The sequence below is a fragment of the Staurois parvus genome, unplaced genomic scaffold (assembly GCF_062004578.1).
Source record: "Staurois parvus isolate SC_StPar_1 unplaced genomic scaffold, SC_StPar_1.0 ptg000503l, whole genome shotgun sequence".
Lineage (NCBI taxonomy): Eukaryota > Metazoa > Chordata > Amphibia > Anura > Ranidae > Staurois > Staurois parvus.
The window spans coordinates 1,018,649-1,044,567 of NW_028318299.1; the positions used below are offsets into that span (position 1 = coordinate 1,018,649).

Below are 25,919 nucleotides of genomic sequence, written 5' to 3' on the forward strand. Positions count from 1 at the left end.
GAAAAGGGTCAGAGAACCCCTCGCCTTGTATGGATGAGAACCCTGGGGGCCACCAAATCATAACGCTTACATCATAAAGTCTGGCAATAGAAATGACCACAAAATAAAACTGATTTGTCTTTACTACATAATAAATGTATACAGTGTATGAAACAACATCGTATCTTTAATCATTTATTTTTATTTATTATAGGCACTTATATAGCGCCATCAATTTACACAGCACTTTACATATATATTGTACATTCACATCAGTAATATGATTTTACCATGAAATCAGCAACAAGCTCAGTCATCACTCATGGCTCAACAATGACGTAAGTAGGACATACCATAAATTATTCCTCACCATTAACATGAGGGGTGAGGCAAACAACTACCAACCTTTAATACCTTTTTATACCTCTAAACAAGTGAAACAAACAGTCATGGTCCAACTGAAACTCAAATGAGAACACTAAGGACACGGGATGAGGCATAACTAGAACCTTCATAGCCCCGGTGCAAGAAACCATGAAGAGACTCCCTGACCCTTGGCTGGGGCCCTTCCCTCTGAGCCGAGACACTTCTTTCCAAACCCAGGGCCCTTCTCACTGATCCCGGGGCCCTTTACTTCTGTTGCAGGTCCCTTATTTTATGGTTCCGCAGCAGGACCCTTTCATATGATCTACAGCGGGCCCCCTTCTTGCTGTCTTGGAGCCCCCCCATGGTAGAAGAACGCAAGGGCCTGGTTACAAATGCAACCTTTGTGACCCTTGTAGTTCCGCCACTGGTGTCGATAGTTTTTTATTTCTGGTATTTTATTTTTTTTTTTTACTCTCTTAGATATATACTTATTATAGTGTAGCTATATACAGTCAGGTTCATAAATATTGGGACATCGACACAATTCTCACATTTTTGGCTCTATACACCACCATAATGGATTTGAAATGAAATGAATAAGATGTGCTTTAACTGCAGACTGTAATTTGAGGGTATTTACATCCAAATCAGGTGAACGGTGTAGGAATTACAACAGTTTCCATATGTGCCTCCCACTTGTTAAGGGACCAAAAGTAATGGGACAGTTGGCTTCTCAGCTGTTCCATAGCCAGGTGTGTGTTATTCCTTCATTATCCCAATTACAATGAGCAGAATTGTGTCGATGTCCCAATATTTATGGACCTGACTGTAGTTATTATGGATGTTTAGTACAAAGATACAATATTATAGTTTAAATATATGTCTTCTATATAGCCTCTTAAACATACAGAAGAAATCCTGAACAAGTAACATGCAATAATAATATTGTAAAATAATATAATCTTTAAGGTGACATCTTTATTTAACTTGTCAGGTTTTTTTACAATTTTGTCAGGAGCCCCATTGGTGAGATATCAGGGGTCTAAACAAACCTCTGATGTTCCACCTTTGAGACAGAGAAAGGAGATTGAGCCTCATCTGCACAGAATGAATGGACAAGAAGAGCTCTGTACAGAACTTTCAGTTCATTCACAAACCGAAGCATAGTAAACAGACTGATTATAACCTATTACAATATTATTAATGCTGACCTACTGAAGAATATTATCCCCGAGAGTATTAGGAATTTTTGACCATTCAGTGGCCACGTCTCCCCACTTTCTATGACCTCCTGAAGGTGCATAAAAACATAACAAAACCCCCAGGTAGGCCCATCATATCGGGGTGTGGTGGGCTCACAGAAAATGCAAGCACTCTTGTGGACATGCATTTAAGACCACATGTCACCAGTCTACCATCGTATACCAAAGACACTATGGATTTGCTGCAAATAATCAAAGATATGCAAGTCCCGGCTAATACTTTATTAGTGGCCCTAGACGTAGAAGCTTTGTACAGTAGCTTACCACACAGTAAGGACCTGGGTGTGGTCAGTATGTTCTTGCAGGAGAGAAGTAATGATCAGACTAAATTCAATGTTTGTTCTTGAAATGTTTGAATACATACTTAGGAATAACTACTTTACCTTTGATGGTTCCCACTTCTCCAGGTACAAGGCGTAGCTATGGGAACGTGTTGTGCCCCATCCTACACCAATCTGTACCTTGCTGTGTAACTATCCAGCTATTAGATTTTACACCTGGGCTTAAAGCAGATCAATAGTCAGAAATCATAAAAATCAAATGCATTGCCTTAGCTATTCCATAAGCTCTAGGGACCCAAAAAATTTACAGCTACACAGGTAACCTAGTCACCTTCATGTAATCACCATGAAATGTATCAGGACAGATAATGTTCTAAGATCCTCCAGTCATGTTTTTGGATAATCAAAATTTGCTGGGGCCAAAAATTCCATGTTAGAGGGCCCAGTTATATTTTGCGGTGCATCAATTGCACATTAACCTATTGAAAATATTGGGCTGCCAATGTACCCAAAACATGTAAGGAATTGGAAGACACTACCAAGCTTTGCCATGCAAGGAGACATCCTGCAACACAGGCACATTGCCTTAGGCCTCTTTCACATTGGGCAAACATGGTAGCCACCCCCCCCCCCTTCCAAATGTGATCTGGGGTGGATCACGTTTCAGAGGTTTGCAGGCAGTCAGGAGGAGATACAGCCACCTTCTAGCCCATTCAGCCTTGTCCATTTTCATACATAGAAACTCATATATATTTGCTGCATGAAAATGCAATTTATGTAGAAATCCAATTCTTTCTTTTGGGGCGGGTTCACATCTACAAGCTGCAGTTTAGTGTGTTTCTAAAAGGGAAACTCTCTGTACCCATTTGCACCTATTTGTGTGTTACCATGTGTGTTACCATGTGTGTTGTCATGTGAAAACTCCCGCCATGTTTTTATTAGTGAGCCCTTGTTACATCATTGTTCTCCTCCTTACATCAGTGAGCCCCCCGTAACATCATTGTTCCCCTCCTTACAGCAGTGAGCTTCTCGTTACATCAGTGTACCCCCTCTTATATCAGTGAGCCCCCGTTACATCAGTATGGCCCTCCCTTCACCAGTGAGCCCCCAATACATCACTGTACTCCTCCCTTCGTCAGTGAGCCCCCGTTACATCAGTTTGCCCCCCTTCATCAATGAGCTTCCATTACATCAATATGCCCCTCCCTTCATCAGTGAGCCCCCATTACATCAATGTGCCCCTCCCTTCACCAGTGAGCCCCCATTACATCACTGTACTCCTCCCTTCATCAGTGAGCCACCGTTACATCAGGGAGAACCCTGTTACATCAATGGCCCCCTCCCTTCATCATGAGCTCCCTTTACATCAATGGCCCCCTCCCTTCATCAGTGAGCCCCCATTACATCACTGTACTCCTCTCTTCACCAGTGAGCCCCCATTACATCAGTGTGCTCCTCTCTTCATCAGTGAGCCCCCATTACGTGTGCCCCTCCCTTCACCAGTGAGCCCCCATTACATCAGTGTGCTCCTCCCTTCACCAGTGAGCCCCCATTACATCACTGTATTCCTCTCTTCACCAGTGAGCCCCCATTACATCAGTGTGCTCCTCTCTTCATCAGTGAGCCCCCATTACATCAGTGTGCCCCTCCCTTCACCAGTGAGCCCCCATTACATCAGTGTGCTCCTCCCTTCACCAGTGAGCCCCCATTACATCACTGTACTCCTCTCTTCATCAGTGAGCCCCCATTACATCAGTGTGCCCCTCCCTTCACCAGTGAGCCCCCATTACATCAGTGTGCTCCTCCCTTCACCAGTGAGCCCCCATTACATCAGTGTGCTCCTCCCTTCACCAGTGAGCCCCCATTACATCACTGTACTCCTCTCTTCATCAGTGAGTCCCCATTACATCAGTGTGCCCCTCCCTTCACCAGTGAGCCCCCATTACATCAGTGTGCTCCTCCCTTCACCAGTGAGCCCCCTATTACTTCAGTGTACTCCTCCCTTCATCAGAGAGCCCTCCGTTACATCAGTGTGCCCCTCCTTACATCAGTGAGAACCCCTTTACCTCAGTGTACCTCTCCCTTCATCAGTGAGCCCCCATTATATCAATGTGTCCCTCCCTTCATCACTGAGCTCCTGTTACATCAGTGTGCCCCTCCTTTCATCAGAATGCCCCCCTGTTACATCAGTGTGCCCACTTCAATAAATGTGCCCTCTTACATTTCAATTAAATTCAAATTACTAACAACAACTTACAGGGCCGTCCACAACTCTGTCCCCAGCTACATCACTAACTTTGTCTCTAAATAACAACCTAATCGTTCTCTTCGATCCTCCTGCTCTCTAGCTCCCTTGTCTCCTCCTCCCATGCTCTCCCCCAGGACTTCTCCCAAGCTTCTCCCATCCTCTAGAACTCCCTATCCCAACCTGTCTGACTATCTCCTACTCTGTCCACTTTTAGGCAATCCTTGAAAACTCATCTCTTCAGAGAGGCCTATCCTGCCACACCCCCCCCCCCCCCCCAACAACTGTCCCTTTATTTTCTCCATCAACTTATCCCCACTGTTTTACCTTTTGAATCTCTTGACCCTCCCTCTTAGAATGTAAGCACCAATGAGCAGGGCCCTCTAATTCCTCCTGTATTATATAGTGCTGTAATTGTCCTGTCTGCCCTCATGTTGTGAAGTTCTGTGTTATCTGTTGGCGCCATATAAATCCTGTATAATAATAATACTAATAATAATCAGCAGCAGGGCAGGAGCTGGGAGGTGGAGCAAGTCTGAATGGGGGAAGTTCTGTCCTCCTCTAAAAACTGAGGGGGAGGGGGGGAGGAAAGTGATGTCATTGGTTGTTAGGATGCTGGTGGTCCCTGATGGTCCCAGCAATCAGCAACATTTGTGGTTAGGGAGGTTGGTGGGGGGGAGGGGGAGTTTTACAGCACTTAGGTTCTGAGCTGGCAATGCAGAAGCTGCCAGCCCCATTCCCCTTAGGGCCCATGTGCCACACACACATTGCAAACATGGAGGATACACCACTGACCCCTACTCACAATGAGCCATGGATGGCCTAAGTCATTCAGTAGATTGTATTTTAACAATTAAAGACAGATATGTTGATAAGCCACAAAAACAAATTTAAACATCTCAAAAATCCTGCAGACGTGGCCAATGTCCAGGTCATTCTGGTAGACAAAGATGTGACATGTCTGGAGCAGCTTCCCCCATATTTCATTGGGCTCTGACTCTGATGGACTAACTGGCCAATAGATATGTGCAAGAGGCAGGAAGGCATGGAGCTTTGCTAGTCAGAACAGCCTGGAATTCAATCTTATTGGGGCACTTTCAAGGCAGATGCAGGTGATTAAACTCTATTTCCCTAAACTTTATATCTGTAGACAGTTTTTGATTTAAAGATGAACATTTTCAAACGTTCCTTCAGCTCATAGTGTTATCATAAGGCTGGCATGTTACAATATTGCACATAAACTTTTCTTCTCTCGCTCTCTCTCTCTTTGCTCTCTCTCTCTTTCTCTCTCCTGATGACGGCTGATCTCATTGATGTAGTTGTCGATAAATCTCTTCCTCTCTATCCGCTCTCTTCTCGGGTTTCTTGGCTGTTCCAGGCGGAATCTGACGTTCTTCAAGGCGCTGTGTATCACCATCAGGATGTCGGTGGTTCTTCCCAGAGTTTTTATGTGCTTCTTCAGTGTGTAATTCTCAATGGCGATCACTGTCTCCGCCCCCATGAGTCTAAATCGTTTCTCAGTTTCCATGTAATCTCCTGTGGTTTTGAAGGTGAGGACAATGATCGGAACAATCCCTGAAAAAAAGAAACGCAGTGAGCATCTCAAAGAAATCGCAGTAACCAAAGGAACATTTTTAATTAGGCAGAGCAGGCCTGTGCCTAGGGGTGGTTGTGTATTACTGGGCCCCCTGTGAAATTGCATGTACATTCATTATTTGCAAATTTCGGAAAAATGTAATGTTATTAGGCTATTTTCTTTGAAGTTCATATACTCCTCATCCAAACATCATAGAGTGAGTCAAGAAAATACCAGTGCCATTTATAAATGGTGGCCAGTAGACAATGAATGTGTAATTCCCTCCAGGTTATATATGTAGTTTTTGTTAGATAGAGAGCCAGCCCAGTGTAAGGCCTGAAGGCAACCACCAACCCACCAGGCTGACAGGAAAGAACAGTGTGAGCACTCTTACACCCCGTATCTTTTCCTGAAAATTTGTGCTTGATAAACAGCTGCACAAACATCGTGTGACCATTTTTTCTCCAGGGCCCCTGCTTTGAAAATATATAAAATTCTTGGGGTTCTAAGTATTTTTGTAAGAAAAAAAATGTTGAATTAACATGTTTGAAAAATGTCAAAATTGCCCAGATGGTAAGTGGGTAAACACATTCGCAGCTGCTATACTCCATGAAGGTACTGCCCCCCCCCCCCCCCGACTGCCCCTGCTATGTATCCTGGGCTTTGCTGTCCCATCTGCAGAGCTGGGACAAGCATTCTTGGTGGGTGTCATCTGGTGGAAGGAAGGGAGACCATTGAACAGCTTTTCTCTGGTCTTGGTTCTGCTGAATGAACACTTAAGTGATGCGTATTACATCATTTCCGGGTTCCACTGTCATTTCACCTGGCTGCTGTGTCTGGGGAAGAAGCTAATGAAGCACGGTCTGTGCTCTATTAGCTTCAGCGCATGGCAGGGGAGACATCAGGGGTCTAACAGATCTGTGATTTATCAATACCGATAATTTGTCAATACATCTTTTAGCAGCCTATGTGTTGGCAATAAAGTTAATTGTAAAAAAAAAAAAAGTTTAAAAAAGTGAAGTAAGATACAAAATAAGAAATACCAAAAAAAAGGTACCCGTCCTGACATACACTGCTCAAAAAAATTAAAGGAACACTTTGAAAACACATAAAATCTCAATGACGACAAATCTCCTGCTGGATCTCTATACTGACATGGACGGGGTAATGTATTAGGAACATAAGGATGCCCCATTGATTGATGGAAATTAAAATGATCGACCTACAGAGGACTGAATTCAAAGACACCCCGAAAATCAAAGTGAAAAAATGATGCAGCAGGCGAGTCCATTTTGCTGAAATTTAATTGCAGCAACTCAGAATGGTCCTCAGTAGTTTGTATGTCCCCCACGTGTATGTATGCATGCCTGACAACGTTGGGGCATGCTCCTAATGAGATCATGAGGCCAGGCATTGCTGTGCACCAGGAGGAACCCAGGACCCACCTCACCAGAATAGGGTCTGACAATGGGTCCAAGGATTTCATCCCTGTACCTAATGGCAGTCAGGGTGCCATTGTCTAGCCTGTAGAGGTCTGTGCGTCCCTCCATGGATATGCCTCCCCAGACCATTTCTGACCCACCACCAAAATGGTCATGCTGAACGATGTTACAGGCAGCAGAAGTTTCTCCACGGCTTCTCCAGACCCTTTCACGTCTATCACATGTGCTCAGGGTGAACCTGCTCTCATCTGTGAAAAGCACAGGGTGCCAGTGGTGGACCAGTCAATTCTGGTGTTCAATGGCAAATGCTAATCAAGCTCTATGGTGCCGGGCAGTGAGTACAGGACCCACTAGAGGACATCGGGCCCTCAGGCCACCCTAATGAAGTCTGTTTCTGATTATTTGGTCAGAGACATTCACACCAGTGGCCTGCTGGAGGTCATTTTGTAGGGCTCTGGCAGGGCTCATCCTGTTCCTCCTTGCACAAAGGAGGAGATACCAGTCCTGCTGATGGGTTAAGGACCCTCTACGGCCCGGTCCTGCTCTCCTAGAGGAACTGCCTGTCTCCTGGAATCTCCTCCATGCTCTTGTCTCCTGGAATCTCCTCCATGCTCTTGTCTCCTGGAATCTCCTCCATGCTCTAGAGGCTGTGCTGGGAGATACAGCAACCCTTCTGGCAATGGCACGTATTGATGCGCCATCCTGGAGGTGTTGGACTGCCTGTGCAACCCCTGTAGGGTCCAGGTATGGCCTCATGCTACCAGTAGTGACACTGACCCTAGCCAAATGCAAAACTAGTGAAAAACAGTCAGAAAAGATGAGTAGGGAAAACATGTCAGTGGCCTCCACCTGTAAAAACCATTCCTGTTTTGGGGGTCGTCTCATTGTTGCCCATCTAGTGCACCTCTTGTTCATTTCATTAATACCAAAGCAGCTGAAACTGATGAACAACCGCCTCTGCTACTTACCTGACCAGATCAATATCCCAGGAGTTTCAGTGACTTGATGCTAGACTCTGATTAAAAAGTTTTCCTTTCATTTTTTTTGAGCAGTGTACATGTACATAGGAACATAACACATGTGACAGGGCGTGCCTACATATGAAAACGACTATTGCATTACACATTACACATCACTGTGAACAATAGAATGAGAACAATAATTCCGGGGTCATTGTTCATGGTTACCTCTACACTTACATCCCGTACAGCGCCACCTATGGACAATTGTGGGTACTGCATTTATCAACATTTCACAGGCATGCAGGATTTCAAGGCTTGACATGCTGGTTATATATTTACTCTTCACAACCCCATCCTTTATATTTAACCAAAAATCGGGTACTATAATGTGTTTATGTGCACTAAAATTAACTGAAATTTGTTATTTTACTGAAAATGTGCATTTGATAAACATATGTGCTATCGTGTGAAAAAAAATGAAGCTACCACCATTTCTTTCTCCAGGGCATCTGCTTTAAGAAAATTTATAATGTTTGAGGAGTTCAATAATCTTCAGGCCTAGATGGAGCTGATAATCATTGAAGATAAATACTGGTGATGACATGCTGGTTATATATTTATCTTCACAACCCCATCCTTTATATTTTTTTTTTTTTAGTTCAAATATTTTTATTGAAACCGGTTTTACAGGACAGGATATGATATCGCATAACAGTACGGTTCACGAAAAATAGCAAGGTATAAATTCAGTAAATTCCCTACCTAGTGTGAACCATGATTGGGTAAGGTGTTGCATATAAAGAGAGTAAAAAATAGGAGAGGGAAAAGGAAAGGAGAAGGGGGGAGGGGGAGTGTATAGGGAAAGGGGAGGACTAAGCACCAGTCAATTCCAAGAGTTCATATATATTGTGGTTATTTGAGTGTCAATTTACAGTACAGTTGGGGTTTTGTAGCCATCGAGACCATTGGTATTCAAATTTCTGATAAGAGGATTTGTAAAGTGCTGATCTCTTTTCCATCTCGCATTGAGAATTTAGGTCCGTAATGAGATCTGAGAGAGAGGGGGTGTTAGACGATTTCCATAGTTTGGTGATATTGATTTTGGCGGCTGCTAGTGTGTGTATGATGATGGTGTGAGAATCTATAGGGTATTTTCCGATCCCTATGTGTAGGAGTGCTAAAGCTGGGTTTGGCGTTATTGGTGATGAAGTGATTGAAGAAAGCATTTGAAACACTTTGTTCCAATAGGATTTGAGAGATTTACATGTCCACATTATATGTAAAAGTGAACCCAATTCTCCACATTATCTCCAACAATCAGGGGAATGTTGAGGATAGTACAAAGATAGTTTGGTTGGCGTTAAGTACCATTGGTGTAGAATGTTTATGTATGTTTCCCAGTGCGAGCTGCATCTGGAAGCTTTATGGGTGATTGTAAAGGTTCTTTCCCAGGTGCGGAGTTGTATTGGTAGTGAGAGATTAGTATCCCAGTTGGATAGAGAGGTGGTTCTTAACATGAACTAGGCATTAGTGATGAGTGTATAGAAGGTTGAGATCCCTTTCTTAGGGTAATGTGGTTTTTGTAGGAAATCGAGTGTAGCAGTTGGCGTTGCTAATGTATGTGGGATGTTCAGTTGTTGTAAGGAATACGCTATTTGTGTGTAGGTGTAGCACTCATTGTTGGGGAGGTGAAATTTCTCTTGGAGGGTTGAGAAGGAATCTAGTTTGTCTTTAGTGTAGATGTCCCGGATATGTAAGATGCCTTGATTTTCCCATTGTATTAGATTTAGGGAAGGAATAATGAAATGTAGAGTTGCAATTGGGGTAGGGATTAATTTGGTGTCTGCGTGGTTAAGTGCTAGAAGATCATACCGGGCTTGGAGGGCATCTTGTATGCAAGGATGCTTAAGTATGATTCGGTGTTGATAGTGTTTAGGGAGGAATAAAATGCTATCGGGCGTATGGATGTGATGGGGGAGTGTTTCCATGATAGTCCACGTTTTTTCTTTAGTTGGATGCCACCAGTAATAGATCTGGTCCAACAGCGAAGCAATGTAATATGATTTTAAGTGAGGGAGGCCTGTTCCTCCTCTGTGTGTTGGGCATATTAGAAGGTTTGTAGAGCATCTAGGCCTTTTTGAGTTCCATAAGAATTTGGCGAAAACTGCTTGTAATTTGGAGAAGAATATATTGGGGACTGGGATAGGAAGCGTGCAAAATATATATAAGATCTTGGGTAATATGCACATTTTTAGAGTCGCTACTCTTCCTAATGTCCAAAGATTTGATGTGCGAAGAGTCTTGATTTCTTGCGGAATGGATTCGAGTAGTGTTTTATGATTAGAAGCATATAGTTGGTCAGTGGTGGTAGTGAGTTTGATCCCTAGGTAAGGTATACTATTGTGCTCCCATGAGAAGGGGAAATGTTTGGTTAGTAGTTTTTGTGTCTTCTTTGAAGTGTAAAGATTTAATATAGAAGACTTGGGCTCGTTTAGTTTATAATATGAGACTTGTGAGTAGTTGTGTAGGTGTGTCCGAATCGTTTGGAGGGATTTGTAGGGGTTGGTAATCATCAGAATGAAGTCGTCTGCAAATAGGCTAATTTTGTGTTCTTTTTTGAGGTGGGTGATACCCGTAAATGTTGGGTCGTCCCTAAGTTTGGCTGCTAGGGGTTCAATAAGTAGAGTAAAAATTTTGGGAGACAGTGGACAGCCTTGTCTAGTACTGTTGGAGATATGGAAGGATTGAGAGAGGGTACCGTTAGTTAGTACTCTAGCTGAGGGGTTGGAGTAAAGGGATAGAATCGCCGATAATATCCAGTTCGTAATACCAAATTTTTGGAGTGTAAGTTTCATGAATAGCCAATGTATGCAGTCGAATGCTTTTTCAGCATCTAGGGATAGTAGTAAGGAAGGTTGTCTAAAGTTTTCAAGGTTATGTAATAGTGATATAATTCGCCTGGATGCATCTGGGGCTTGTCGACCAGGGATGAATCCCACTTGGTCTGGGTGGATTAATGTAGGGAGGAGAGGGAGTAATCTTTGGGCGATTATTTTAGCGTACAGTTTGATGTTCGTGTTCAATAATGAGATTGGTCTGTAATTTTGGACCATTCGGGGGTTTTTACCAGGTTTGGGGATGGTTATTATTATAGACTGTAGCATGTCTTTGGGGAATTGTCCTGAGGAGGCTGTTTGGTTGAAGAGGACAGATAGATGTGGTGCTAGATTAGGGGCAAATGTTTTGTAGTATTTGTTTGTAAATCCATCATTTCCCGGGGACTTGTTAAGCAGTAAAGATTTTATTGTCTTTTCTATTTCAGTAGGAGATATCGGTGTAGAGATAGATTCAAGCTGTGAAAGAGTAAGTTGGGGGAGATTAACAGTTGCCAGGAAGTTGAAGATGGATATGGTCGTTGGTTGTGTTGTGTCTGGGTCATCTTTAATATTGTATAGAGATTGATAATAGCTCGTAAAAGCGTTAGCTATGTCTTGTGGGTTTGTGAGCGAGGTGCGAGTGGTAGGGTGTTGGATTAGGTTGATCTTAGATTTGAGTCTCCGTTGCCTAATTATTTTTATGAGGAGTGAGTTGGCTTTGTTACCTAAGGAATAGAATTGTGATTTGGTCTTTTGAAGGTTAAGGTCGTATTTGTAGAGAAGTAGTAATCGGAGTTTGTTTCTGTCTGTTGTTAGGGATTTAGTAATAAAAGCATTTGGGTTCTTTTTATTAATCTCCTTGTATGTTTTTATGGAATTTAGGAGTTGATCAATTTGTTGGTAGGATTGCAGGGTGTTGATTATCATCCAAGATAATGTTGATTGGTGCATGGCCCGACCAGGTTATGGTGCCGATTTTTGATGATAGTACATGTTGTAGCGTCCATTTATCCGTGATAAAAAAAGTCGATCCTGGAATAGGACAGTTGAGAAGGGGAGAAGTAGGTGTAATCTTTCTCGTCGCTGTGGTGACATCTCCAGATATCATAAAAGTCATTGAGAAAACGATTGAAACTTTGTCTATGGGATCTCTTGTTGGAAGACGAGTCTAGAAGAGGGTTGCCGATTACATTAAAGTCCCCACCAATGAGAAGTCTGCCTTGTTTGTGGGCAGAGATAGTGGCTTAGAGATTGTGGAAGAATCGCAGCTGATTTTTGTTGGGACCATAAACATTCACTAGTGTGTAGAGTACGTCATTTATGTGGCATATTAGAATATGGTAACGGCCTTGCGGGTCAGCTATATCAGATATATAATGGAACTGAATAGAGTCCTTTATAGCTGTGAGGACACCGTTTTTCTTCTTGGGGTTGGTGGCTGTAAAGACGTGTGGGAATCGGTGTAATTGCCATTTAGGGGTCTTAGTTGTGGTGAAATGCGTTTCTTGTAGGAAAAGAATGTCCTCTTGAAACGTTCGGGTTTCTTTTTGTAACATAGATCTCTTGAAGGGTAAGTTTAAGCTGCGAACATTAAGTGATGTAATATTAATCATGGCGTATGTCTTTAGGTTGGTTAATGAAGGGGTCGAGATGTTGTTTGGAGTGAGCGTGCGTGCAAAGTTGAAATTGTGGAGGAGGTCTTGGCTCGAACGGTGAGTCGGAAAGAGTTTTCCATGACGTTTTGTAGAGTTCTGGTAAAGAAGTGATGCCGTTGTTCGACTGGTGAGGTCAGTAAAGGAGGGAGGGAGGTAGGAAGAAGGGGATAAAAATAACTTGCAGAAAACGCAAGCAACTTGAGAAACACGAGGCGCTACTGCAAACTGACCGTAAACAAGGTCATGCCTAACATTTTTAGATAACAGAAACATTTCTTCTGTAGTAATATGGCCGATCGCCAGAGAATAGTAAAGTGAGGTTAATTTCCCGAGGTGAAGCGTTGGAAGTATATATAGAGGGAGTAGTAGAGCAGAGTCACTCTGCTTCCATTTCCTGGGTATTAGTAGAGCTGGAGTGTGGAGTATCTGCAGGTAGTATATTCCACGCTTTTAGCAGCTCCAGGCCCGCTTCAAGGTTTTTGATTGTGAACATTTTACCGTGTTACCGTGTTGCCTAACGGTGATTTTGGTTGGGAATCCCCATTGATAGCTTATGCCATGGTTGTGTAAAGCTTTAGTGATAGTAATAAATTTCCTGCGATTTAGGAGCGTGGCTTTTGAAAGGTCAGCAAACAGCCGAATATTTGCATGCGATGAGGGGAGTGAGGGCAGATTTCTAGCTGCCGTCATGATTTTTTCTTTGATGTGGTAGAAGTGTATCCGTGTCAGGACATCTCTTGGGACTGACGCTGAGAGAAATGGTGGTTTGGGTAGTCGGTGAGCCCTGTCTATGGCTATTTCCAGGTCTGAGAGAGATGGGATGAGGTATTTTATATCTTGTTGTATATAGGATAGTAGTACTTCGTTAGAAACGGTTTCAGGTATACCTCTGAATTTGATGTTATTGCGTTGTGATCTATCTTCTAGATCCGCTAGTTTCAGATTAATTTGTTCGACATCTGATGTGTGGCCAGTATGAGCGTCAATCAGCGCCAATCGTTATGCGCTGTGATAACCTCCTCCATTCTGGATTCAATATGGTGTATTCTGCGCTCTTGCTTTCTGACTGTTGACGTAATCTCAGCTAGTGATGACTTCATATCGCTATGAAGGGATTGTCGCAGCGACAGTAGCATGTTGTTCATACATAGCTCTGTTATAGGTTGGTCTGATGCTGGGAATGCCTCTATCACTGGCATCTCTGTATTAAATTGAGGGGATGGCTGATTGAGGGTCTGACAGTCAGCTGTGGGGTCCATATTCAAGCGGGTTTGGACTTAGCCGGGCTGCGTGTTGTGGGGGATAGAGGGGGAGAAGAGTCCCCAGGGTATAGGGCGTATTGCAGCCTGGCATCTATGGGCTGATCTGTGTGTATTCCCTTCTGTCTGCTGCATTCCCCTGTGCTGCCGCCGGCGCCATCTTGGGAATCGGCGGTGGCAGGGGAGAAGAAATGGGTGAGTTTCTCTGGTGGCCCAGGGGTTTTTCTGCGGCGTGGCATGTCTGGTGAGGTCTGTTCACCTCTTACCTCCCTCCTTGTGGTCTCTGTGTCCCTCGGTTTGGGTGTGAGGCGTGCTATATCTGGCGGGCGGACGGAGCGGTGCTTATCACACGTCCATCCAGGAGCCGGCCGCGCATGCGCCCCCCCCCATCCTTTATATTTAACCAAAAATTGGGTAGTATAATGTGTTTATGTGCACTAAAATTAACTGAAATTTGTTATTTTACTGAAAATGTGCATTTGATAAACATATGTGCTATCGTGTGGAAAATCTATAATGTTTGAGGAGTTCAATAATCTGCAGGCCTAGATGGAGCTGATAATCATTGAATATAAATACAAATAAAATAAAGACATAAATAATTACAAATAAATATTTCCAATGACCATCAGCTCCATCTAGTGACCATAATGTGCTATTTTTCTGATTCACTTTATTATTATGAACGAAAAACATTTGACCTGGAGGGAACATAGCCTAATAACATTTGTTTTTGCCCCCCCCCCCCCCCCCACCACAATTCACACCAGAAAAATGTATATGCAGTTTCAAGGGACGAATGGCTTTGCCATTTTTAAATTTTTTTAATATTATATTTGCTGAAAATTTGCTGCAACTCCTTTACTTTGCAGCCTAAGGCGCATATGTCTGTTGCTTCCCCTCTAGAGCGTCACATGCAATATTTTCTTCCTTTACCACAGCTGTCTGCAGTAATCCCGCCCCTGGTGTCTGACTGACAGGTAACGTGGCCAATCACATGCTGGCCAAAGTGCTGGCAGCAAGGTTAGTAGAATGGATGGCAATTAAAGGGAAAGGTCACCAAAATAAGTATTCACACAGAAAAGTTACCTGTCATTTGTATGCAGTTTTCCAAAAAATGTTTCACGTCTTGCTGTTCTCCAGCTGATAGTTTATGTTTGGCACTGGAGAGGAGTAGAAGAACACCATGGACATCAATGTAAATGGATAAGAAGACCCTTTCATGCCTATCTACATCACACAATTATTTTATATTTACTTTTAATGAAATTAAATATTTTGTATGGGTTTTTTAAGTTTTTTATTTATTTTTTGCTTAAGGGACCTATTATATCATGCACGCTGAAAAGTGAGACACTCCGGAATTATCCACCTTTGATAGGAAGTGGCCTTGTTAGTGCAATCACCGGGACAAATTGGAGAACCATCGTCTTACAGCGATGAAATAATACTTCCCTGCTACCTGCTTCTCAGACTATACTAACAAACTGTATGCTGTCATGTTTGTATTGTATTGTTAAAAAAAAAAAATAGTAATACTGCCCCCCCCCCCCCCCCTTTCCTGAATCAAGAGATTTTCTCTTCCACTTCAGCTCTGGAAGATTTTACCCCCTTCATGACCAGGCCATTTTTATTTTTGCAATGCAGCACAGTGCTACTTTAACTGACAATTGCACTGTCTTTGAACGTTGTATCCAAATGAAATTTATATAATTTTGTTTCCACACAAACAGAGCTTTCTTTTGGTGGTATTTGATCGCCACTGTATTTTTTTTATTATTATTTATATTATATAAACAAACATTTTGGAAAAACAATATTTTTTCTTTTCTGTTATAAAACATATCCAACAATAATAATAAAAAAAATCTTCATAAATTTAGGGCAAAATGTATTCTGCTACATGTCTTTGGTAAAAAAAACACTGAGAAGTGTATATTAATTGGTTTGTGTGAAAGTTATAGTGCCTACAAACTATGGGATTTTTTTTATACTAGTTATAATGGTGATCAGTGAATTATAGTGGGACTGTGATAGTGCAGAGGGCAATCTGACACTAAATGACGCTGGGTGGGAACTGACTAACTGCCACTGACATCACCAGTGACACCAATACAGTGATCAGTACTAATACCATACACTGTCATTATACTAATGACACTGGCTGGAAAGGGGATGGAATCTATGGCGATCAAAGGGTTAACTGTGTGCCTAACAAGTGTTAATATGTGTCATGTCTGCTGCTTTTTACAAAATATATTTTTATTTTCTTATCCCTGCTTTGCAGGGAGAAGAAACAGGGAGATTGATACCTCTGTAAAGAGCCCTGTGTGGTTTGTCAACACAGGGCCCTGGGCTGTGATTGGTCACAGCCATCAGCAGGTCCTGGTCATGAACCATTGCTGAGAAACTCCCACTGTGTACAATCACAGCATGAGCAGGCAGGTGGGGGTGTCGCTGTGCCTGTATGGGTCGCCCACAAATGGTTAAACCCCCATGGTCACTTCCAGTTCTGAACATATCACCAACAAACATATCATCAGATCAGCCCCTCACCCAGTTCCTGGCAACCAAAGTGCTCCAAGGATGCATCTCCCAACACAAGACTCGCTTACCCGTACACAAAGATGGGGACAATGAAGTCTGTGAAATTCGGATCCAATTCTGAATTTTCGACGGCCTCCTTCACATCCCTGTAGTTGTCTTTCCATTCAACACTCTGCCCGATGGGGATGAAGTTTCCTGGAATTGATAAGAGAATGCGTCACGCAGGAAAGTTGGAGAGCAAAAATATTTATTCCATTTAAATAGCTCAAATGAAAGTTGCATGTACGGCCAATGCGTTTCAGGGGCGGGGCTAAGAGGGAGCTAATTGGTTGGGGGCAGATACTTCTAAAAAAATAAATCTGCCTATTAACCCCTTAATGTCTGAAGGTAAAACAAATCTTAACGTCTGAATGCTGTTTTACAACTTTGACGTGTGTTAGTAACACTGTACATATCATCACAATGACTTATCACTTATATTGTATCCAGATGGATTATAACACTTTTCTTTTATTATTGCGCCTTTATTTGGTGGCAATTTTTTTTCAAAGGAAAACTGGAACAAATTAATAATCCACCACCACAACACCTATATTATATTCTACTACTTCTGATGTTTGTGGCGATACCACATATGTATACATTCATTGATGTTTGTGTCCACAATAGGGCCAAGAAACAACAGTGCGCCTGACAGTGCGCCTCATCCTACCGAAACACACTGACACCCAGGAGAAGAACTTGTTTTTAATCCTACTGAAAACATACTGACTCTGATCTTTAACCTTTCACCTTTAATCCCCACCCTGACTCTTCCCCTGACACCCCAACATAGATCAAGCCCTTATCTAGCTATTTTATTATTTTATTTTTTTTAACCCCTTAACACCGACATCACACAAATATGCGGCCTCACAGAACTGGGCTTTTTTCCATGGAGCCGCATATTTACGTACCTGTCTTTGTAAGTGTAAGTGGTCATTTACTAAAATCCGGAACGAGTTCTATTATGAAGTCATGCGGTATTTTAGTAGTGAGACATTCATTCATGTTTCAGCTGACAGCTGAATGGAAAAAGAATTGCATTGCCGGCATTGCCCAGCAATAAAAAAAAAACCCGGTTACCCCCCTTCTTTGGGTCTGATATGGATTTTGAGGGGAACACCTACACCAAGATTATTTTTACAAATGGCGCGGGGGTCCTTCCCAAAATCCATACTAGACCCTTATCCGAGCATGCAGCCTGGCAGATCAGGAAAAGGAGGGAGCAAGTGAGCACCCCCCTTTCTGAACCAAATCAGGCTACATGCCCTCAACATGGGGGGTGCTTTGGAACAGGGGGGACTCCCCCCAAAGCACCTTATCCAAGGGCATCTTCCCCACAACCATGGCCGGTGGTTGTGGGGGTCTGTGGGAGGTGGCTTATCGGAATCTGGAAGCCCCCTTTAAAAAGGTGACCCCCAGATCCACCCCCCCATGTGAATGAGTATGGTTTACATGGTACTACTCATTCACAAAACAAAAGTGTAGTGTAAAAAATGGAGACAGTCTTTGACAAGTCCTTTATTAAAAACAAAAATAAAAAAAGTCCCCCAAAGTAGATCCAACATCAATCATGATGCCCCCGTCGACCTGAAAAAACAAACGCTCCGCTCTTGACTCCGGCTCCTGGCTGTCTGACAGCTGTGCTGGGATGACAGTTCCTAAATACTGTAATGATGTCACAAGGGGGCCCCCTTGTGACGTCATCATGTATGGTCAGGTGCATTGCTTTAGCCAATTGTAATGCACTGTCAGGGCCCAATGCATTGTGGGATGCGGCAGGGGAATAGCCCGCCTAACGCCCTTACCGTTTGTGATTTCGCCAAACACATAACTGGCCGATGTTCGAGTTGAACTTATGTTTTGACTCAAACATCAAGCTCAGCACTAGAGATGAGCGAATTATTCAAAAATTCGATATGACTGATTCGGCGAATTCGTGGAAAAAATTTGATTTGAGTCGAATATATTCGCTGCGAATTTAACTTATAAAAGGATGTTTCTAGGCTTCAGAGAGCCTTTATATTAGTGCAGAACACTGTACCTTTAATTTAAATGCCCTTGGAGTCTGCTGGGGAAGAGAAATAATACTGTCAGTCAGTATGACATGCAGATGAGTGCCGTCGATCTTAGAATCACCGCACACTTCACTCATTTGGGCAGTCACGGGGCCAAAACCAGAGTGTGGAGCCACAGTGTGGCGGTGGAGGCAGCAGCAATGGGAGGCCATACAGCACCCTATGACAAAATGGAACCCACCAGCAGTGTGAGGAGACCTGAAAGTGGCACATGGCAGAGTGTGGCGATGGAGACAGCAACAATGGGAGGCCGTACAGGGACCCATGACACACTGTGGACCTGGCAGCAGCATGAGGAGGCGGTACAGGGGCCCATGACAGATTACGGGCCTGGCAGCAGCATGAGGAGTCGGTACGGGGGCCCATGGCAGATTACGGGCCTGGCAGCAGCAATGGGAGGCCGTACAGGGACCCATGACACACTCTGGACCTGGCAGCAGCATGAGGAGGCGGTACAGGGGCCCATGACAGATTACGGGCCTGGCAGCAGCATGAGGAGTCGGTACGGGGGCCCATGGCAGATTACGGGCCTGGCAGCAGCAATGGGAGGCCGTACAGGGACCCATGACACACTCTGGACCTGGCAGCAGCATGAGGAGGCGGTACAGGGGTCCATGGCAGATTACGGGCCTGGCAGCAGCAATGGGAGGCCGTACAGGGACCCATGACACACTCTGGACCTGGCAGCAGCATGAGGAGGCGGTACAGGGGCCCATGGCAGATTACGGGCCTGGCAGCAGCATGAGGAGTCGGTACGGGGGCCCATGACACACTCTGGACCTGGCAGCAGCATGAGGAGGCGGTACAGGGGCCCATGGCAGATTACGGTCCTGGCAGCAGCAATGGGAGGCCATACAGCACCCTATGACAAAATGGAACCCAGCAGCAGTGTGAGGAGACCTGAAAGTGGCACATGGCAGAGTGTGGCGATGGAGACAGCAGCAATGGGAGGCCGTACAGGGACCCATGACACACTCTGGACCTGGCAGCAGCATGAGGAGGCGGTACAGGGGCCCATGGCAGATTAGGGGCCTGGCAGCAGCAATGGGAGGCCCGTAATCTGCCAGCACCCTATCACAAAATGGAACCCAGCAGCAGTGTGAGGAGACCTGAAAGTGGCACATGGCAGAGTGTGGCGATGGAGACAGCAGCAATGGGAGGCGGTACAGGGACCCATGACACACTGTGGACCTGGCAGCAGCATGAGGAGGCGGTACAGGGGCCCATGGCAGATTAGGGGCCTGGCCGCAGCAATGGGAGGCCCGTAATCTGCCAGCACCCTATGACAAAATGGAACCCAGCAGCAGTGTGAGGAGACCTGAAAGTGGCACATGGCAGAGTGTGGCGATGGAGACAGCAGCAATGGGAGGCCGTACAGGGACCCATGACACACTGTGGACCTGGCAGCAGCATGAGGAGGCGGTACAGGGGCCCATGGCAGATTAGGGGCCTGGCCGCAGCAATGGGAGGCCCGTAATCTGCCAGCACCCTATGACAAAATGGAACCCAGCAGCAGTGTGAGGAGACCTGAAAGTGGCACATGTTTGGGGCATGATTCATGGCGGATTTAGTCAGTTGTGTCAGGAACTGGTGGATTGAAATCCAGACTAATCCACGCCTGATTCATTTTCACAAACGTGAGTCTCTCCACACTTTGGGTGGACAGTCGTGTCCTCCGCGGAGTTACAATACCTCCTGCCGCACTAAACACGCGCTCCGATGCCACGCTACTGGCCGGGCATGACAGCCTTTCAAGGGCAAATTCAGCTAGTTGGGGCCAAAGGTCAAGTTTCGTTGCCCAGTAGTCAAGGGGATTGTCTACCTCGGTTGGCAGGGTGCTGTCCAAGTAGGCCCAAGCCTGTTGTTTGAGGTCCTGCTCCAGGTCCACCTGATGCTGCTGCTGCTGCGGCTGGTTAGTAGTTTCCTCACTGCGCTGGTGAAGAAAGCTACTCATCATCGACTGCAGACTGAGGCAGCCGCTGCTGGTGGAGCTGCCACTGCTCCTACCACCCCACCCCTCCCCTGCTGCCACGGCAGCGGAACGCGAGCGCACAGGGCCCACAGTGTCTGAGGATGGACGTTGGCGCAGAAAGGCAGAGACCAACTGACTACATAGGTGGTTTTTATAGTACGTTATTTTGGCCTCCCTCTCAGCAGGTGTGAAAAAGGCCACCATTTTTGAACGGTAGCGAGGGTCCAACAAGGTGGACAGCCAAAAGTCATCCCTCTGTCTGATGGTTATTATTCGGCTGTCGCTACGCAAGCAACCGAGCATGCTATGGGCCATTTGTGCCAAGGAATGCGAGGGACTCCCTGCCTCCATCTCCACAGCATACTGCCACGGTGCGTCTGGGTCCTCTGTCTCCTCCTCCTCGTCTACCAGATGCTCCTGCTCCTCCACTCCTGTCCGCTGAGTGGAAAAACCACCCATTTCACTCAATATTTCCTGAGCACCAATGTCCTCCTCTACCTCCTCCTCTTCTTCCTGTCCTGCCCCCACAGGGGTCATGTGGCGTTGAGATCTGTGCGCCACGTCTACCGCACCCTGACCAGCCATTGTTAACAGCATTTGTTCCAGGACGTGCAACAGAGGAATGACGTCATTCATCCCATAGTCCTGCCGACTCACGAATAGCGTGGCCTCCTCAAAGGGCCTGAGCAAGCGGCAGGTGTCACGCATGAGCTGCCAATGGCTGACATCTAAGTTACACAGGGGAGTACCTTTATCCGCTTGTAACATCAGGAAATCGGTGATGGCCTTTCGCTGTTCGTAAAGGTGGTCTAACATATGTAGGGTTGAATTCCACCTTGTTGCAACGTCACAGCATGAGGAGTCGGTACGGGGGGCCATGGCAGATTACGGGCCTGGCAGCAGCAATGGGAGGCCCGTAATCTGCCAGCACCCTATGACAAAATGGAACCCACCAGCAGTGTGAGGAGACCTGAAAGTGGCACATGGCAGAGTGTGGCGATGGAGACAGCAGCAATGGGAGGCGGTACAGGGACCCATGACACACTGTGGACCTGGCAGCAGCGTGAGGAGGCGGTACAGGGGCCCATGGCAGATTAGGGGCCTGGCAGCAGCAATGGGAGGCCCGTAATCTGCCAGCACCCTATGACAAAATGGAACCCAGCAGCAGTGTGAGGAGACCTGAAAGTGGCTCATGGCAGAGTGTGGCGATGGAGACAGCAGCAATGGGAGGCCGTACAGGGACCCATGACACACTGTGGACCTGGCAGCAGCATGAGGAGGCGGTACAGGGGCCCATGGCAGATTAGGGGCCTGGCCGCAGCAGTGGGAGGCCCGTAATCTGCCAGCATCCTATGACAAAATGGAACCCAGCAGCAGTGTGAGGAGACCTGAAAGTGGCACATGGCAGAGTGTGGCGATGGAGACAGCAGCAATGGGAGGCGGTACAGGGACCCATGACACACTCTGGACCTGGCAGCAGCATGAGGAGGCGGTACGGGGGCCCATGGCAGATTAGGGGCCTGGCAGCAGCAATGGGAGGCCCGTAATCTGCCAGCACCCTATGACAAAATGGAACCCACCAGCAGTGTGAGGAGACCTGAAAGTGGCACATGGCAGAGTGTGGCGATGGAGATAGCAGCAATGGGAGGCCGTACAGGGACCCATGAGACACTGTGGACCTGGCAGCAGCATGAGGAGGCGGTACAGGGGCCCATGGCAGATTAGGGGCCTGGTCGCAGCAATGGGAGGCCCGTAATCTGCCAGCACCCTATCACAAAATGGAACCCAGCAGCAGTGTGAGGAGACCTGAAAGTGGCACATGGCAGAGTGTGGCGATGGAGACAGCAGCAATGGGAGGCTGTACAGGGACTCATGACACACTCTGGACCTGGCAGCAGCATGAGGAGGCAGTACAGGGGCCCATGGCAGATTAGGGGCCTGGCCGCAGCAATGGGAGGCCCGTAATCTGCCAGCACCCTATGACAAAATGGAACCCACCAGCAGTGTGAGGAGACCTGAAAGTGGCACATGGCAGAGTGTGGCGATGGAGACAGCAGCAATGGGAGGCCGTACAGGGACCCATGACACACTGTGGACCTGGCAGCAGCATGAGGAGGCGGTACAGGGGCCCATGGCAGATTAGGGGCCTGGCAGCAGCAATGGGAGGCCCGTAATCTGCCAGCACCCTATCACAAAATGGAACCCAGCAGCAGTGTGAGGAGACCTGAAAGTGGCACATGGCAGAGTGTGGCGATGGAGACAGCAGCAATAGGAGGCGGTACAGGGACCCATGACACACTGTGGACCTGGCAGCAGCGTGAGGAGGCGGTACAGTGGCCCATGGCAGATTAGGGGCCTGGCAGCAGCAATGGGAGGACCGTAATCTGCCAGCACCCTATCACAAAATGGAACCCAGCAGCAGTGTGAGGAGACCTGAAAGTGGCACATGGCAGAGTGTGGCGATGGAGACAGCAGCAATGGGAGGCCGTACAGGGACCCATGACACACTGTGGACCTGGCAGCAGCGTGAGGAGGCGGTACAGGGGCCCATGGCAGATTAGGGGCCTGGCCGCAGCAATGGGAGGCCCGTAATCTGCCAGCACCCTATCACAAAATGGAACCCAGCAGCAGTGTGAGGAGACCTGAAAGTGGCACATGGCAGAGTGTGGCGATGGAGACAGCAGCAATGGGAGGCGGTACAGGGACCCATGAGACACTGTGGACCTGGCAGCAGCGTGAGGAGGCGGTACAGGGGCCCATGGCAGATTAGGGGCCTGGCCGCAGCAATGGGAGGCCCGTAATCTGCCAGCACCCTATGACAAAATGGAACCCAGCAGCAGTGTGAGGAGACCTGAAAATGACACATGGCAGAGTGTGGCGATGGAGACAGCAGCAATGGGAGGCCGTACAGGGACCCATGAGACACTGTGGACCTGGCAGCAGCATGAGGAGGCGGTACAGGGGCCCATGGCAGATTAGGGGCCTGGCCGCAGCAATGGGAGGCCCGTAATCTGCCAGCACCCTATCACAAAATGGAACCCAGCAGCAGTGTGAGGAGACCTGAAAGTGGCACATGGCAGAGTGTGGCGATGGAGACAGCAGCAATGGGAGGCCGTACAGGGACCCATGACACAATCTGGACCTGGCAGCAGCATGAGGAGGCGGTACAGGGGCCCATGGCAGATTAGGGGCCTGGCCGCAGCAATGGGAGGCCCGAAATCTGCCAGCACCCTATGACAAAATGGAACCCACCAGCAGTGTGAGGAGACCTGAAAGTGGCACATGGCAGAGTGTGGCGATGGAGACAGCAGCAATGGGAGGCCGTACAGGGACCCATGACACACTGTGGACCTGGCAGCAGCATGAGGAGGCGGTACAGGGGCCCATGGCAGATTAGGGGCCTGGCCGCAGCAATGGGAGGCCCGTAATCTGCCAGCACCCTATGACAAAATGGAACCCAGCAGCAGTGTGAGGAGACCTGAAAGTGGCACATGGCAGAGTGTGGCGATGGAGACAGCAGCAATGGGAGGCCGTACAGGGACCCATGAGACACTGTGGACCTGGCAGCAGCATGAGGAGGCGGTACAGGGGCCCATGGCAGATTAGGGGCCTGGCCGCAGCAATGAGAGGCCCGTAATCTGCCAGCACCCTATCACAAAATGGAACCCAGCAGCAGTGTGAGGAGACCTGAAAGTGGCACATGGCAGAGTGTGGTGATGGAGACAGCAGCAATGGGAGGCCGTACAGGGACCCATGACACACTCTGGACCTGGCAGCAGCATGAGGAGGCGGTACAGGGGCCCATGGCAGATTAGGGGCCTGGCCGCAGCAGTGGGAGGCCCGTAATCTGCCAGCACCCTATGACAAAATGGAACCCAGCAGCAGTGTGAGGAGACCTGAAAGTGGCACATGGAAGAGTGTGGCGATGGAGACAGCAGCAATGGGAGGCCGTACAGGGACCCATGACACACTGTGGACCTGGCAGCAGCATGAGGAGGCGGTACAGGGGCCCATGGCAGAGTAGGGGCCTGGCCGCAGCAATGGGAGGCCTGTAATCTGCCAGCACCCTATCACAAAATGGAACCCAGCAGCAGTGTGAGGAGACCTGAAAGTGGCACATGGCAGAGTGTGGCGATGGAGACAGCAGCAATGGGAGGCGGTACAGGGACCCATGACACACTGTGGACCTGGCATCAGCGTGAGGAGGCGGTACAGGGGCCCATGGCAGATTAGGGGCCTGGCAGCAGCAATGGGAGGCCCGTAATCTGCCAGCACCCTATGACAAAATGGAACCCAGCAGCAGCAGTGTGAGGAGACCTGAAAGTGGCACATGGCAGAGTGTGGCGATGGAGACAGCAGCAATGGGAGGCCGTACAGGGACCCATGACACACTCTGGACCTGGCAGCAGCATGAGGAGGCGGTACAGGGGCCCATGGCAGATTAGGGGCCTGGCCGCAGGAATGGGAGGCCCGTAATCTGCCAGCACCCTTTCACAAAATGGAACCCAGCAGCAGTGTGAGGAGACCTGAAAGTGGCACATGGCAGAGTGTGGCGATGGAGACAGCAGCAATGGGAGGCCGTACAGGGACCCCTGAGACACTGTGGACCTGGCAGCAGCATGAGGAGGCGGTACAGGGGCCCATGGCAGATTACGGGCCTGGCAGCAGCAATGGGAGGCACGTAATTTGCCAGCACCCTATGACAAAATGGAACCCAGCAGCAGTGTGAGGAGACCTGAAAGTGGCACATGGCAGAGTGTGGCGATGGAGACAGCAGCAATGGGAGGCGGTACAGGGACCCATGAGACACTGTGGACCTGGCAGCAGCATGAGGAGGCGGTACAGGGGCCCATGGCAGATTAGGGGCCTGGCAGCAGCAATGGGAGGCCCGTAATCTGCCAGCATCCTATGACAAAATGGAACCCAGCAGCAGTGTGAGGAGACCTGAAAGTGGCACATGGCAGAGTGTGGCGATGGAGACAGCAGCAATGGGAGGCTGTACAGGGACCCATGAGACACTGTGGACCTGGCAGCAGCATGAGGAGGCGGTACAGGGGCCCATGGCAGATTAGGGGCCTGGTCGCAGCAATGGGAGGCCCGTAATCTGCCAGCACCCTATCACAAAATGGAACCCAGCAGCAGTGTGAGGAGACCTGAAAGTGGCACATGGCAGAGTGTGGCGATGGAGACAGCAGCAATGGGAGGCTGTACAGGGACCCATGACACAGTCTGGACCTGGCAGCAGCATGAGGAGGCAGTACAGGGGCCCATGGCAGATTAGGGGCCTGGCCGCAGCAATGGGAGGCCCGTAATCTGCCAGCACCCTATGACACAATCTGGACCTGGCAGCAGCATGAGGAGGCGGTACAGGGGCCCA

At 47.4% G+C, this 25,919-nt stretch overlaps 1 protein-coding gene across 1 annotated transcript in view; it reads right to left on the bottom strand.

Annotated features, from left to right (window-relative positions):
• Positions 1 to 161: 161 nt before the first annotated feature.
• The window catches only part of LOC149451967 (uncharacterized), a 45,417-nt gene continuing 19,659 nt past the window's right edge, over positions 162 to 25,919 (bottom strand). Inside the window, exons 2-4 of the mRNA XM_089689920.1 lie at positions 16,519 to 16,645; positions 14,993 to 15,066; positions 162 to 5,708 (exon numbers count right to left, since the gene is read on the bottom strand). Coding sequence (XP_089546046.1) covers positions 5,356 to 5,708; positions 14,993 to 15,066; positions 16,519 to 16,645 — 554 coding nt within the window. The 3' untranslated portion in view covers positions 162 to 5,355. The remainder of the gene's footprint in view (positions 5,709 to 14,992; positions 15,067 to 16,518; positions 16,646 to 25,919) is intronic.